Source organism: Mauremys mutica, chromosome 1 (genome assembly GCF_020497125.1).
Source record: "Mauremys mutica isolate MM-2020 ecotype Southern chromosome 1, ASM2049712v1, whole genome shotgun sequence".
Lineage (NCBI taxonomy): Eukaryota > Metazoa > Chordata > Testudines > Geoemydidae > Mauremys > Mauremys mutica.
The window spans coordinates 207,802,152-207,817,578 of record NC_059072.1 but is presented as its reverse complement, the minus strand read 5'-3'; the positions used below and the strand labels follow the sequence as shown (position 1 = coordinate 207,817,578).

At 48.0% G+C, this 15,427-nt stretch overlaps 1 protein-coding gene across 1 annotated transcript in view; it reads right to left on the bottom strand.

Moving 5' to 3' along the window:
* Nucleotides 1-10,275: 10,275 nt before the first annotated feature.
* The window catches only part of RRP1B (ribosomal RNA processing 1B), a 34,136-nt gene continuing 28,984 nt past the window's right edge, over nt 10,276-15,427 (bottom strand). The window contains exon 16 of the mRNA XM_045002603.1: nt 10,276-13,664. Coding sequence (XP_044858538.1) covers nt 13,477-13,664 — 188 coding nt within the window. The 3' untranslated portion in view covers nt 10,276-13,476. The remainder of the gene's footprint in view (nt 13,665-15,427) is intronic.

The window sequence follows — 15,427 nt, the reverse complement described above, 5'->3', positions numbered from 1 at the left end:
GGTGCATCGCTTCACATCCCAGCATTCACTCTTTCCGGCAGCGTTTGGCGCCATTGTGAGTGTCTTTCTGTTTTACTCTCTGTGTGAATCGCGATTTCTGTGGCAAATGGAGCCCGAGCTGCTGAGGACTGTGCTGATGAGTGTCGCCAGCACAACACGTTTGGCAGTCGAGCTATTCCTTCAGCTCCAAAGTGACAGTGAGGAGTCTGACGATGATATCGATATCGATTCTCCTGCCGCGTGTGACACCAAAGTGCTTGTGGCATTCACAGAAATGCTCAGCACCGTTGAACGCCGCTTTTGGGCTCGGGAAACAAGCACTGAGTGGTGGGATCACATCGTCATGGAAGTCTGGGATGACGAGCAGTGGCTGCAGAACTTTCGTATGAGAAAAGCCACTTTCATGGGACTGTGTGCTGAGCTCGCCCCCACTCTGCGGTGCAAGGACACAAGATTGAGAGCTGCCCTGACGGTGGAAAAGCGGGTGGCTATTGCAATCTGGAAGCTGGCAACTCCAGACAGCTACCGGTCGGTCGGGAACCAGTTTGGTGTGGGAAAGTCGACCGTGGGAATCGTTTTGATGCAAGTTTGCAAGGCAATTAATCGCATCCTGCTAAGAAAGACCGTGACTCTGGGGAGCGTGCAGGACATTGTGGATGGCTTTGCACAAATGGGTTTCCCTAACTGTGGAGGGGCGATAGATGGGACGCATATTCCTATTCTGGCCCCCCCCCACCTGGCATCAGAGTACGTTAATCGTAAGGGGTATTTCTCTATGGTTCTCCAGGCGCTTGTGGATCACCGCGGGCGTTTCATTGACATTTACACAGGCTGGCCTGGAAAGGTGCATGATGCACGCATCTTTCGGAACAGTGGCCTGTTCAGGAAGATGCAGGCAGGGACTTTTTTCCCAGACAGGAAGATCACAGTAGGGGATGTCGAAATGCCCACTGTGATCCTTGGAGACCCCGCGTACCCGTTACTGCCTTGGCTCATGAAACCCTATACAGGGAAGCTTGACAGGAGCAAGGACCGGTTCAACTACAGGCTGAGCCGGTGCAGAATGACTGTGGAGTGTGCTTTTGGGCGTTTAAAAGCCCGCTGGAGATGTCTGTATGGGAAGCTAGACTTGGGGGAAAGCAGCATCCCCGCGGTTATATGCGCTTGCTGTACCCTCCATAATATTTGTGAAGGGAAGGGTGAAACATTCAGTCAGGCATGGACCACCGAGGTTCAAGTCCTGGAGGCTGAATATGCACAGCCAGAGAGCAGGGCTAATAGAGAGGCCCAGCACAGGGCTACAAGGATTAGGGATGCCTTGAGGGAAGAATTTGAGGCTGAAAGCCAACAGTAATGTTTGCTGCCTTGCATGGGAGTGAATTGCACTGCTTACACTGTTATTCTATTATCCCTAATAATAATATGATTTGCAGTGCCTCTTTCTTTACTGGGCTAAGTTATCTTTAACTATCTGCTATAATAAAGACTGTTTTCAAAGCCAAGAATTGTTTTATTGAAAAGAAAAAAACTTCCTTGACAGACAGACAGACACACAACATTTCATGAACACAAGAGGGCAGGGGTGTGGGTTGGTGAACTGTACAGTCACAAGTTTGCATATGTCCTGTCTGGAGTGCTGTTTAATGAATCCTGCACTTCAGGGTGCATATACTGCATGGTGATGGGGGTTGAGTGCAGAGGGTAAGGGTGGTAGGTATCAGGGCTGGTTGGTGAACGTACAGGTGTTGGAGGCAGCTGGTGGTGGTAAGAACCTGAATGCTGGGGAAAGGCGGTTTGAGCTGACATTGGGGCACAAGGCAAAAAGCTTTGGGACGGGGGGGGTGGGGGAGTAGCACGGTAGTGCTCTGCTTGCATGGCAACGAGTGACTCTATAGAGTCCGCTTGGCGCGACAGGATGCTTAGCAGCCGCTCCGTGCTTTTCCTCTTGGCCACTGCATTTCTCTTGCGGATCCTGCTCTCCTTCTCTCTCCACTCCTTCAATTCTTTACTCTCTCGAGCAGAGTGATGAAGAACAGTTTTCAGCATGTCCTCTTTGCTCTTTCGGGGATTTTTTCTCAAATTTTGAAGCCTCTGTGATGTTGAACATCTGGGCAGTCCAGTAGTCAAGGTCACTGTAGAAACACAGAAATGACAACATTTAACACGGGCAGCATTGTATTCACTATCTCCAGACATGAATTGTTACACTGAGGGAGTTCTCACTTTAGCATTCTTTTCCCAAACGCATAACACAACAGAAGCCACGAAATGGTGAGTGAGGGGTGCTTATAGAGGGAGAAGTGGGGCTTGAGTGATAGAGGGGAGCTGGTTGCTTCGGGTAATCTGGAGTGCTAGAGGGGTTGAGTGAAGATGCAGCTGCAGGGGTGATCTTATCTCCCTATCTCTTCACTAAAGAGTCTCCCAACATTTTTCACAGGAGTTAATCCTGGAAGATGTCTCCTTGCTGCGAGTCACTAGGGAACAGCGGGAGGCTCTTTTAGAGCAATGTGGATTCCGCCCGGGACCCTACGCGGCTTGCCTGTGTTCAGAAATGGTCCCCCCACCACTGGCAGCACAGTGGCGCGGACGCGTCACCGTCACTGGGACAAGGGACACAGTGGCTCTGCCTATAAACCTGCGCAGGCATATTGCCCACGCTCTGGATGAAACTTTTGCTGAGATAACTGAAGCAGATTACCGCGACGTGATAGACCACATCAACGGGCTATTCCACATCTAGAGGCTGGCATGCATGCAGCCATAACCCCCCTTCCTCTCCAGAAACATTTCCACCCAGAAAATAAAAGCCGCTTACCGTTAACCCGCTCCTCTGCTTGTCCTTCTGCAACTGCTGGCTGCTGCGATTGGGTACTTTCCTCCTGGCTTGAGAAGAGCTCCTGGCTGCATGCCCACTCTGGGGTGTCTTCCCCCATCCCAGTAGCTTCACTCGCGGTTTCCTCCCCCCCCCCCGCCGCCTCCGCCTCCTGTCCCCCAGCCTGCTCAGAAGTGTCCATCGTTATCCTGGGATTGGCAGTGGGGTCACCCCCAAGTATCTCGTCCATCTCCCTGTAAAAACGGCAGGTCGTGGGGGCAGCTCCGGATCGGCGATTCCCCTCGCGGGCTTTGTAATAGGCACTCCGCAGCTCTTTAACTTTCACCCTGCATTGTAGTGCGTCCCGATCATGGCCCCTATCCAGCATGGCCCTTCATATCTGCTCAAAGATATCGTAATTCCTACGGCCGGAGCGCAGCTGTGCCTGCACAGATTCCTCCCCCCAAACACTGATGAGGTCCATCAGCTCGCCATTGCTCCATGCTGGGGCTCGTTTGCCACGTGGAGGCATGGTCACCTGGAAAGATTAACTGATTGCACTCCACACACACCTGGCTGCAGCAAACAGGAAGGAGATTTTTAAAATTCCCGGGGCATTTAAAGGGCGGGTCACCTGAGGCAAGAGCAGTAGAGTGCAAACTGATGAGCAGAGTGGCTGAACAGGAATTCTGGGATAACTCCTTATTCCCTGGAGGACACTTAAAGCGCTGGTGAGTGTCCACACCTGCTGAGCAGCGCTGGATCACCAGCGCTGCACTCCTTATACCCCTGCCGGGATGGGTTTTCAGCCAGCGCTGCAGCCAGGGAGTTGCAGCGCTGGTTGTGCCCTGCAAGTGTGGACGGGGTGTAATTGCAGCGCTGGAAAGCCTCCACCAGCGCTGCAACTTGTAAGTGTAGCCAAGCCCTTAGTCAGACAGCATCCTCCCATTGCTAGCTACTGGTGTTTGCTGCATTCTTCTTCTGGAGATGAGACAACAAAGAGAGAAAAAGCCCATAGTCAGGATATAAAGAAATGAATACAAAATAAAGATAAATTCTTAATAGTGTATTGGACAATCCGCAGCAATGTACATTAGAAGTGAGCTTATATACTTTAGCTGCATATTCTTATTTTTTCTTGGTCATAAGATACAAGTATAGCTCAGCAGGTGCCACTGAAGAAGTCTGACACTAGGTGGTGGCTGTAGGAAGTGCAGATTGAAAACCCGTGTTCTTTTGTTTTTGCCAAATACTGTAAAATATATTCTTCTTCGAGTGATTGCTCATATGTATTCCACAATAGGTGTGCATGCTCACCACATGTTTTTCCCCTAGCAGTATCCATAGGGAGGGAGCGCCCCCTGCGACTCCCGGAGTGGCGCCTGCCTGGCATGGTATAAGGGGTGCTGTGCGCTCCCCCCACCCTTAGTTCCTTCTTGCCGCCAGTGAAGGTGCGTTGGAACTGCTCTGCTCCAGCTTCGCTGTAGCTCATCCCCAGAACTGTTTGTTTGTTTAGTACCTGTAGTTAGTTAGCTGTTTAGTTAGTCAGTGAGCCCAGGCCGGGGCATGCCCCAAGCCCCAGGATTTAAGTCGTGCAGTTCTTGTCGGCGTTTTAGCCAAGGAGCGACCCACACACAGACTGTTTGCGCTGTTTGGGAGAGACCCACATCAGCGAAAGGTGCAAAATTTGCAAATCATTTAAGCCCCGGACCAAAAGGGAAAGAGACATTAGGCTCTGGGCCATTCTGATGGAGTCGGCGCTGACCCCGATCACGGCACGCTGCTCTGAGACGGTACCGGGCACCGCAGTGTCAGTACGCAGCAATCAGCTGGTGCCTTCGACCAGTCAGCACCGCTCTCCGTTCATGGGACACGCCAAGAGGACCAAGACTCCCTCCTCACAACAGCACCGAGGGAAGTCTGGGAAAGACGCTAAGCCCATGTCGGGCAGTCCTCGATCCCCATCGGGCTCCGGGCCGCCGACTCTCATAGAGCGGAGTAGCCCAACCTCTTCGGAACAGGCCTCTTTGGATGTCTTCCACACCTGAAGTCCTCCAGGTGGCCCAGAATGTCATGTCCATGCCGGTGTCCAGAGCCCTGCCGATGTCGGCCCCGTGCTCCAGAGGCAAGCCGCTGCTGGGATCTCCGCAGTCGCCCCTGGCTCAGTACCGGTCATGGTTGAAGGAAAGTTCCCAATGCCGATCACCGCCCAGTGTCTGCTTGGGGCAGAATCCATGTGGATCGCTCCTGATGCCGGCTAGACTGTTGGGCTGAGTTCTGTCCGGCCGGGACTCACAGCACCAGTCCTCCTCAGAGAGCGGATATTGACAGGACCGTAGCAGATGTCGTCGTCGGTCCTCGTCCCAGAAAAGGTATCGCAGTCGGTCACGGCACGGTCGTTGACGCCGTTCCCGCTCAAAATCCCTCTCCAAGTCTCCGCTGAGACATCGCAGCCCTGGGCATCGATTGCCAGCATCTTGCTGTTGTGGGTCCGCCCGTTGAGGCCGTTCACGGAGCAGCTATTACTGTCGGTACTGGTCCTCCATGTCGAGATCGCGCTCCCATGACTGTCGCAGATCCTGGCACTGCCGCTCCTCTTGGTCGAAAGACAGCAGTGGATCCTATGCCAGCCAGGTCGCCGCCCTTCAACAAGCCAAACCGGCCACCCCGGACAGCTGGCCCTATTGGTGCCACAGCAAGTGCAGTGGCACCGAGTGTTGTGGCCGGCCCAGTGGTACCAGTGGGCACCATGGCCTCTGACGCAGCCCCCGGTGGGAGCTCGCAAGGTGGCCGGACCTTCAGAGGCTCCATTGGCATCCATCTCCAGACCCCCGATGAAGGAGTCGGTGGGACGCACGTCCTTGGCACCGTGCCCAGAGTCCAACCAGGTTGTGGATCCTCTGGTGCCGGCTGACACCCCGCAGGAGGACTTTAGGGCCCATCAAGACCTCTTAAAGAGGGTGGCAGCAAGCCTCCACCTCCAGGCAGAAGAGATGGAAGAGCCTGCGGACTCCCTGTTTAACATGCTGTCCCTACCAGCACCGGGTAGGGTGGCCTTGCCGCTCCATGAAGGGGTGGCTAAGATTTCAAATACCCTGTGGCAAACACCAGCCTCATTGGCCCCTACATCAAAAAAGGCTGAGTGAAAGTACTTCACACCCACCAAGGAGCATGAGTACCTATATACCCACCTGGCACCCAACTCCCTGGTGGTCGAGTCAGTCAACCACAGGGAATGACAAGGTCAACCACCCCGACCCCAAAGAACAAAGACTCTCGGAGACTGGACTCTTTCAGAAGAAAAATGTATTAATCTTTGAGCTTCCAGTTACAAGTGGCGAATCATCAGGCTCTCCTGGGCTGGCACGAATTCAATCTGTGGGGCTCCCTGCCCAAATTTGAGGACTCCCTCCAGGAGCGTGATAAGGAGTTCAGGGCACTCGTGGAAGAAGGGGCAATGGCAGCTCGAGCTTCCCTATAGGCTGCTTCGGATGCTGCGGATATGGCCACGGAGTCGATGGCCTCAGCGGTGTTCATGAGATGGGCATCATGGCTCTTACTCTGGGCTGTCCAGCAAGGCGCAGGTTTCCATGCAGGACCTCCCATTTGATGGGAAAGCTCTGTTCACAGAGGAAACAGATACAAGGCTGCATGGCAAGAAGGACTCCTGCACGACCCTCCAGACACTGGGGCTATATGTCCCGGCTCCGGCTAAACCTAAATTTAAGCCGCAGCAGATTTCTACCCCGGCTGCCCTCCCGAAGTATGAGGCCGCCCATAAGAAGCAGCGGGACTATAAGAGATGCCCTCACAGGCAGTCTCGGCCTGCCCCCCAAGCCTGGACCCTCCATGGGCAAGCAGACAGAGAAAAGGCGATTTTGATGGGACACGCGGGGGCAACCTGCCAGTCCTCGTCAGGGATCCAACCCCAATAAAGCTTCCCTTCTCCAACCGGTTGTGTGCTTTCCTCCCAAAATGGTTGTGGCTCACTTTGGACCAATGGGTCCTCAACACCATCTCCCGAGGCTACACCCTCCAGTTTACTTCCTCCCCACCCAACCACCCCCCGTCCCCATCTCTCCTGAGGGACCCTCGCACGAAGCTCTGCTCAAGCAGGAGGTGGAGCAGCTCCTGGAACTAGGAGCGATAGAGGCGGTGCCCAAGGAGTTCATGGGGAAGGGATATTACTCCCGTTACTTCCTTATCCCGAAGGCCAAAGGGGAATCTCATGCCCATACTGGACCTACGGGGCCTAAACCAGCACATGGTGAAACTCAAATTCCGCATGGTCTCCCTGGCCTCCATCATCCCCTCCCTGGATCCCGGGGACTGGTACGCCACCCTCGAGCTACAGGCCATGTACTTCCACATCCACATATTTGAGGGGCACAGGAGCTTTCTCTGGTTTGTGGTGGGACAGAATCATTACCAATTTAAGGTCCTCCCATTTGGACTGTCCACTGCCCCCAGGGTGTTTACAAAATGCATGTTGATGGTAGCTGCCTACCTCAGATGGAGTGGGGTCCAGATATTTCCTTATCTGGACGATTGGCTTGTCAAGGGCACCTCCTGGTCACAGGTGAGGGATCACGTGGTGCTCCTCCTGTCCACGTGCACCGCCTTGGGCCTGCTGGTAAACAATGCCAAGTCCACGTTAGTCCTGGTCCAACACAATGAGTTTATTGGGGCGCTCCTGGATGCAGTGTTAGCCAGGGCCTCTCTCCTGCCAGACAGGTTCGAGATCCTGAAGGGTCTCATCGACTCAGTCATGAGGTTCCCGGTTACAACAACCAGGGTTTGCCTGCAGCTCTTGGGCCATATGTCAGTGTGCACGTTGGGATGAGGCCCCTCCTGCTCTGGCTGGCCTCGAATTTCTCCCAGGCCACGGACGGGATGGACAAGGTCCTCACAGTGGCAGACTCGGTGATCACCTCCCTGAGGTGGTGGTCCACTCCAAGCAACATGCTCCAAGGGGTCCCGTTCAGGGACAAGGCCCCTTTGTTGGAGCTGGTGTCCAATGCACTGGACCTGGGTTGGGGAGCCCAGATGGGGAGTGTTCAGACCCAAGGCCTGTGGTCGGCTCAAGACCTAACCCTACATATAAATGTCAAAGAACAGAAGGGCGGTGCGGCTGGCGTGAATGGCCTTCCGCTCGCACCTGGAGGGCAAGGTAGTCAAGATCCTCACGGTCAACATGGTCTCCATGTTCTATATCAACAGGAAAGGCAGGGCCTGGTCCTCTGCCCTCTGCCACGAAGCCCTCAGGCTGTGGGACTTCTGTATAGCCCACAATATCCACCTGAAGGCCTTCCACTTACCGGGTGCCCGGAACAAGACGGCAGATCACCTAAGCAGGGACTTCTCCTCGCAACCCATTGTGAGGGCATGCTTGACCCAGATGCAGGCCTCATTGGCTGCCTTCGTGGCCCACGTCCCCATCCAGAACATTTGTAGGGCTGCCACGCGGTCCTCAGTTCACACGTTCACCTTGCATTATGCAATTGTCTCCCAAACCAGGAATGACACTGGGATCGGCAGGGCTGTCCTCCCTCCTGGGAACTTGTGAACTACTACCCACCTCCAACAGATATAGCTTGGAATCACCTACTGTGGAATACACATGAGCAATCACTCAAAGAAGAAAAAGCAGTTACCTTTTCTATAACTGGTGTACTTCAAGATGTGTTGCTCATGTCTATTCCACATCCCGCCTGCCTTCCCCTCTGTCAGAGTTGTCTGGCAAGAAGGAACTGAGGGTCGGGGGAGCACACAGCTCCCCTTATACCATGCCAGGCAGGTTCCACTCCAGGGGTTGCGGGGGGTGCTCCCTCACTACGGGTACTGCTGGGGAAAAGCTTCCGGCACTGGTGCACGTGGCGAGCACGCACACCTATTGTGGAATAGACATGAGCAACACATCTCGAAGAACATCAGTTACAGAACGGTAACTGCTTTTCCAGGTGCCTAAAAAAAAATGACACCTAGGGGAGAAGACTGCAAGAAGGATGTATGCAGCTGTTTAGTACCACTAGAGATCTATATCTGGTCTATACCAAGGCCCAGTGGAAATCCAGGAATTCAACTCCCGTTCGTATATGTATTGTTTTAAGTGTTTTTTCCCTTTAGTCATCTTTATATGACTGTGATGGTCAGATTAGAGTGGGCACCATTTATGTGCATTTTTGAGAAGCTTTCTATATTTTTCAGAGGGAAGGAGTATGGGTCTTGCAGGTCCAATTTCCGGCACTGCCACACATTACCTGTTTGACCTTGGGCAAGTCAACTAATTCATCTGTGCCTCAGATCCCCATTGGGGATAATACACTTGCCTACCATCATCAGGTATTGTGAAGATAAATGTCACACACAGAAACCTCATTGTTAGGGGCTATAGGAATACCAACCTAGCTAGCTATTTAGGCTACAATCCACTTGAGTGGATTTCAGTAGTGGGATTTAAGAAAGGGGTGGGATCGACAACAAAGTCCGATAACCACTGAACAAGTTCACCAGTCAGGGCAAGCTTCTCTGAACGGCAAATTGCCAGAAGCCTGAGCAGGAGGGACCCAACAGCAAAAGGGTAGTTCAAGTTCTAACCCGAGTCATGCCTTCGTCTCTGCTGGTCCTCTACGGCGGAACAACAAACCAAAACCAACCCACAAGCATAGCAGATTAAATGTAATTTTATATTCTCATTGCATGCTCATAATTACTATTACCTAAATGGAATCTTATTCAAACATTGCCAAAATAGACCCCACCCAAGACATTTATTAAATTCTTAAGAAATGTATTTTTTAATCTTTCACATTGCAAGAGATCCATTGCCTGTAACTGATTTTATCTGGAAAGAAATCACACTTTCTGTGTTCTTTAGGATATTCATTTTGCATTACTCCCACAGCCTGTTGCTGTGGGTGGACAGATCACATTTTCATGACTGAAGAATTAGATTTCCAGTATCTTTCAGATACTGAAAATTTAGTTCTTCAGTCAGGAAAATGTGACCTGACAGAGTCTTAGATGCATGCCTATAGCATAGTTCTTGGAATTCTTAGTACGTATGTGATCATTGTAATTGAACACATTATGTTTTACTGCTGGAGAATATGCAGAGAACCATCACATTGCCCAACTCTACCCACTTGGGCATCTGAGTGAGGCATAGGGATTATAGCTTTGAGGTATACCTCCTCCCACAGTACTTCCTCATCTTGGAGTTTCAATTGCCAAGTAGTTATGGTATTTATCTTAATTTTGTTTCTTTTAAGGAGTCTTTATTCTTCTGTTGACATCTACTCAATGGTTCCTATTACAACCGACAATGTGGACAGGCATATTCAGCCACTAGCTTCTTTACTTCCAATATGCACGTGATACCGTCTCAGTTCTGGGTATTACAAAAAAAAAGGAAATAGACCTCAGGATGCTACCAAAAAAAAAAAAAAAAAATCACTCCAAGATACAAAATCCACAGAAATGAATTTTATTGGATTTGACGAAAAGATCCAATGTTTAACCATCCATATTTATATTAACAGTGCAGTTGAAGATGTACACAAAGTAGTGCAAGAAACAATTTCCTGCCTGCAATAAAAGTTATGTTCAGGAAACAAGAGAATAAAAGGAACAGGAGTGCACAAAGCTTTAAGCTTTGATAAAAAATAAAAGCTTTTATAGCCAGATATTTTAAATACGATTTTAAACAGGTTTTCCTAGAGGATTCGTTCTGTGCTTTTGAGTTCATCTAAAATTATAAAGAATTACAAACCATCAGAAAAGTTTCACAAGTACAAAGTTGACCAGATTTATAAAAAAAATGGAGAGAGAGAGAGAGAGAGATACCCATTACAAAATATTGTCCTTTTAATCTTACCACATTAATTCCACCCTTCTGTTTATTTCAACTTTGAATATGGTTGGCAGCTACAGATTTGGAATAAAATTATTAAGTGATATCAACCAGATTAGAACCCACTTATTTTAAAAATCCATCTCTTTGTACTACAATTGTGTTTGCACAGTGGGTATCCCAGATGTTGCATTGATGTCTCCTTTATTTATCTTCAGTGTTTACTGGAATTTCCATTACTGAAATGTTCTGGGTAATTTAATCAATTTAATCTAGCAATTGCATTGACAATTTTTTGGGTTTTCTTAAAAACTTGTCCTTAATGAAATTCCAGGTACCACTGAAGCAAATGAAATACATATTACACATGCATATTTACAAGACATTCACCAATATAATGGTACAGACAGACACAGAATGCATAAATCCATGAGCCCTAATGAGCAATCATATCACTACAATATTCATTAAACAGTGACTGCCATTTTTACCCACACCATTTAGCATCTGTGGGAGATAGTACATTTGGACAAGCACTCGGTCACAGGATCCAGAACCAGTAAAGAGGGATGAGAGAATATAAAGATGCTTGCAGAAAGATGAAAAAAAAATAGACATTTTATTTGAACTTCTGATCCCGTGTCTCTCTATATACACCAGGTTCAACCCCCTGATTGTGTTGCATCTACATCCTTGGAGGAATACTGAATCTCAAACATAATGCACTGAAGTCCATGCACATACAAATGCTATTATGCATATTCCATGAGAGACTTCTTACCCATAGTACAAGATAAACAGCACAACATATTATTGATTAGTCCTTGTTAATTCCTACTCACCACTGTCTTCTAAGGATAAGTCATTTTCTTCGATAATGAGAATTTCTCATATTTATAAATTAATAATGTACCAAACAGCACATATTAATATTGTCAGATGTATGCTCTTTAGTTCTTTATTGAGCAGCCAGATCAATAACAAAAAATTCAGCCCACTGAAATTCAGTCCTTCATTTTGACTGAGTAGTAACATTCAAACAGCAGGACTAAATGATTTTCTAAAGCTCTTATGTCAGTACCACAAGCCGTGGACTGGCATTAATTTAGTGTAACAGCAAGAGCCATTTAACACTGAGCACCATCATTAATTTACAAAGATACAAACATTTTGGAGAACTTGTAAATTAACTGGTTTCTCAGAAGGTACAGTTTCATTCTGGTAGCTTTTGGAACTATTTGGCAGAGGACAGCAGGCACCAAATACTGGTCAAAAGATATGGATCTATCTATCTTTCTAGATAGATTTTACATATTTACTCCGCTGGCTAAAGTAAACATCTGCATTTTGATATGACAAGATAATGACATGGGCTTTCTGTGCCTATGGATTCCCAGAAGCAACAGAGGGAAGTTAAATGAATAGCTGTGTCCTGGCACTCCATTGTGCTTTAAGACTGAAGTCCAATGCAGAGGTGTGGTGCAAATCCTTTTTTGTATAGGCAGGTCTTTCAGAAAAGACCTACTGCACCAGATTATAGAATAGTTTCTACAACATAATTTGTCAGAATAAATTAATGGTCTGTTACCGAAGTTTATCTCATTCTTGACTGAAGTTATAAGAGTAAGAAACAAAATTAAAACAAAGTAAAATCATAGGGATAATCATAGAATACCTGAATATTCCTTGCAGAATAAAACACACCAGAAATAAATCCTGTAGCAATAATTCTTCTGGTTCTACCTTAAAGAAAAAGCTATGAGCTGCTTGGGCTATAAAGCTCTACCTTGTATTTAAAGGCACCAAGGTTTTCAGAGAGATGTGTATCCTATACAAAGATGCACTACTCTGATCTAGCTTGCTTTAATATGGTATAAACTTCATTCAGTGAATGAAAGTCTGACCTCTGCTCAAATGTAGTGACACCAATTGATAGAGGCAGAAACAAAGATTGTTTTGAAACTTTTGCAATCTCTTTGGGAAAGAAGACAGAACGGAACATTGAAATACAAGAGACTTCTCAAATATGATAGCATTATTTCAGTAGTAGGTAAAAGGAAGAATGTGGAGGAGCCAACTCTGCCACCACAAGTGATAGTGAAGTACAAGTCACTTGTTTTACAGATATTCATGTGGTTTGCATATAAACAGCTGATTGGCCAATCAGCGTCAGGGGTTTATGGATGAAATGATCATCTGAACAGCTACTTTATTTCTAATCCATGGAAACGTTTTGCTGCCATGAGTAAGGCTACTGAAAGTGAAGTGGTCCATTAAAACAGAGACACTAGGTTTTCACTGTCAGAAGTCGATTTAACAGCTCATTAGCAGAAACAGGCTAAATCAGAATGCCAGCGATCAGAATGACACACAAGGCAAGAGTCAGGAGCAAATCTGTAAATACACTGACAGCTGCCTAGTAGGTTTAAACATCTACATTTTCTCTAACATCCTGACCTGCTGAAGACAGTCAAGCAGCTTGAAGAGCAAGTTTTCTTAATCAGTCTCGAAGTATTGACCCTAAAAGTTCTTTAACTAGCAAGTCTCTTGAGAATGTCATGGGGAGAGATCACACCTTTTGGAAACCTGGGCAGACTCTCATTTTAATCTCTTTTCTGTAACAGGTGGAACAAAGGTACTTCACAAGGTACAGCTGAAAAGGTGGTAAAAGCAGCAGTGGCACAGGTCACAATCAGAACCTTTTCTATACAGTTAAGAGCAATTTAAAAAAATAGAGACGTCCAAAATACCTCCAGAGAAAGTTCTAGTTTCCTGAAATGTCATGTACAAAAGTAGGCCACTCCGACTCGGCTTAAAAGAAGTCCATAGCGGTTGGTCTCTTCTTAGCTGGCGTTACAAATGATTTCTTCATCCGGGGCTCACCTGTGGGTGTTCCAGGTGACTTCAGCACCCCATGGGGAGGCTTTTGTTCAGGGTTGAAAGCCACCCGGGAGGCTCCTTCTGGGCTCACTAAGATACTTTTGTCTGTCTTTTTAAATTCTGTCAAATAAAAGTTAAAGGACAAAGTTATTAGAGATCCAGAAAGAGATTCAGGCAGTTCCACAGTTCCCTGATTGCTCTGGCACTCAAATGAGTACCAAGGAAATCTGCCATTAATGCACGAGATCCAGGCTGTTAGCAACAATCAAAAACCTAAGATTTGCAGGGATGGGGTATGGAAGAGGCCAGCATGAATCTCCAGCTCCTGATGGTGCCTTATCGCTCTCTCTTTCGGTTGTGCTACCACCTTCAGCTGTAACCCATGCACTGACTGGTGGTACCCAGAGAGAACTGGCTGGCCATGTGGTGTAGCTCTCCTTGTTACCAGATCCTCTATCGCATTAAAAGCCAGCTAAATACTTCTCTCCTATTCCTGCAGTTGCCAGTTATGCCACGATTGTAAGTGGGAGGCAAGGTGCCCACAAAACAATCTCTCTGTAAAGATGCAATTCAGACTGAGAGCCCTTGATCTAGGTTTCTTACTAAACTTTACATCTTCTCTTTGAAAGGAAGGAGGGGAACAAGCACTATTCATACTGTTTAAATCCCATGGTCCTAGCGGTTGATCACCATTGTTGGCAGTAGGGTTTAAGATGGTTTATGAGCACACACACTTACTGTTGTAAAATATACAGAGTCTGCTACTCCAGTGCTGAAATAATAAGATGTGGTCTACATCTTAGAGAGGAACAAAAAGGTAAGAAAATGGATACCTTGTCTTAGTACATTAGAAATCAATTTCAATTTTATACACATCAATATGTCCCCAAGAAAAGTATGAACATGTAAGAGTTCCTGTGTGTGGAGCACATGACTTATGAGGAGAGGCTGAGGGAACTGGGATTGTTTAGTCTGCAGAAGAGAAGAATGAGGGGGGATTTGATAGCTGCTTTCAACTACCTGAAAGGAGGTTCCAAAGAGGATGGATCTAGACTGTTCTCAGTGGTACCAGATGACAGAACAAGGAGTAATAGTCTCAAGTTGCAGTGGGGGAGGTTTAGGTTGGATATTAGGAAAAACTTTTTCACTAGTAGGGTGGTGAAGAACTGGAATGGGTTACCTAGGGAGGTAGTGGAATCTTCTTCCTTAGAGGTTTTTAAGGTCAGGCTTGACAAAGCCCTGGCTGGGATGATTTAGTTGGGAATTGGTCCTGCTTTGAGCAGGGGGTTGGACTAAATGACCTCCTGAGGTCCCTTCCAACCCTGAGATTCTATGATTCTATGATACTTATTTGTTAATATCATGGTCAGTAGAGGCAGCCAAAGTAAAACTGGAATTTTTCCGTAATAATGGCGATTCCCCTGCCATGGAGCATGGACCCTCAGCATTTCACAGATGTTTCTGCTGGGAGGCAGAACGAAGCAGTGGGGAATTTGAAGACAGGGAGCTTCACAGAATCACAGAAATGTCAGACTGGACAGAACTTCAATAGGTCAAATAGTCCAATCCTTCCACAGTGCAGGGGATTAAGTATTACCTAGACCAGGCCTGCACAACTCGTAAAGTGGCGAGGGCCATATTCCTCCAAAGAAAACAGCTGAGGGCCGAACACCCCTCTCAGCACCGCCAAAACCCGACCCCCTCCTCCCCCCGCAAAAAACACAACACACACACCCCCAGCGCCAGGGAGAGGAAAGGGGGGCAGTGTGAAAGGATTGGATGTGACTGTCCAACACACAAACACAGGGGCCACAGGGAGCCCAGGGGTGCAGTGTGACCGGGGAGGGGGAAGGTCTCAGGTGCAACACACACACCCACCCACC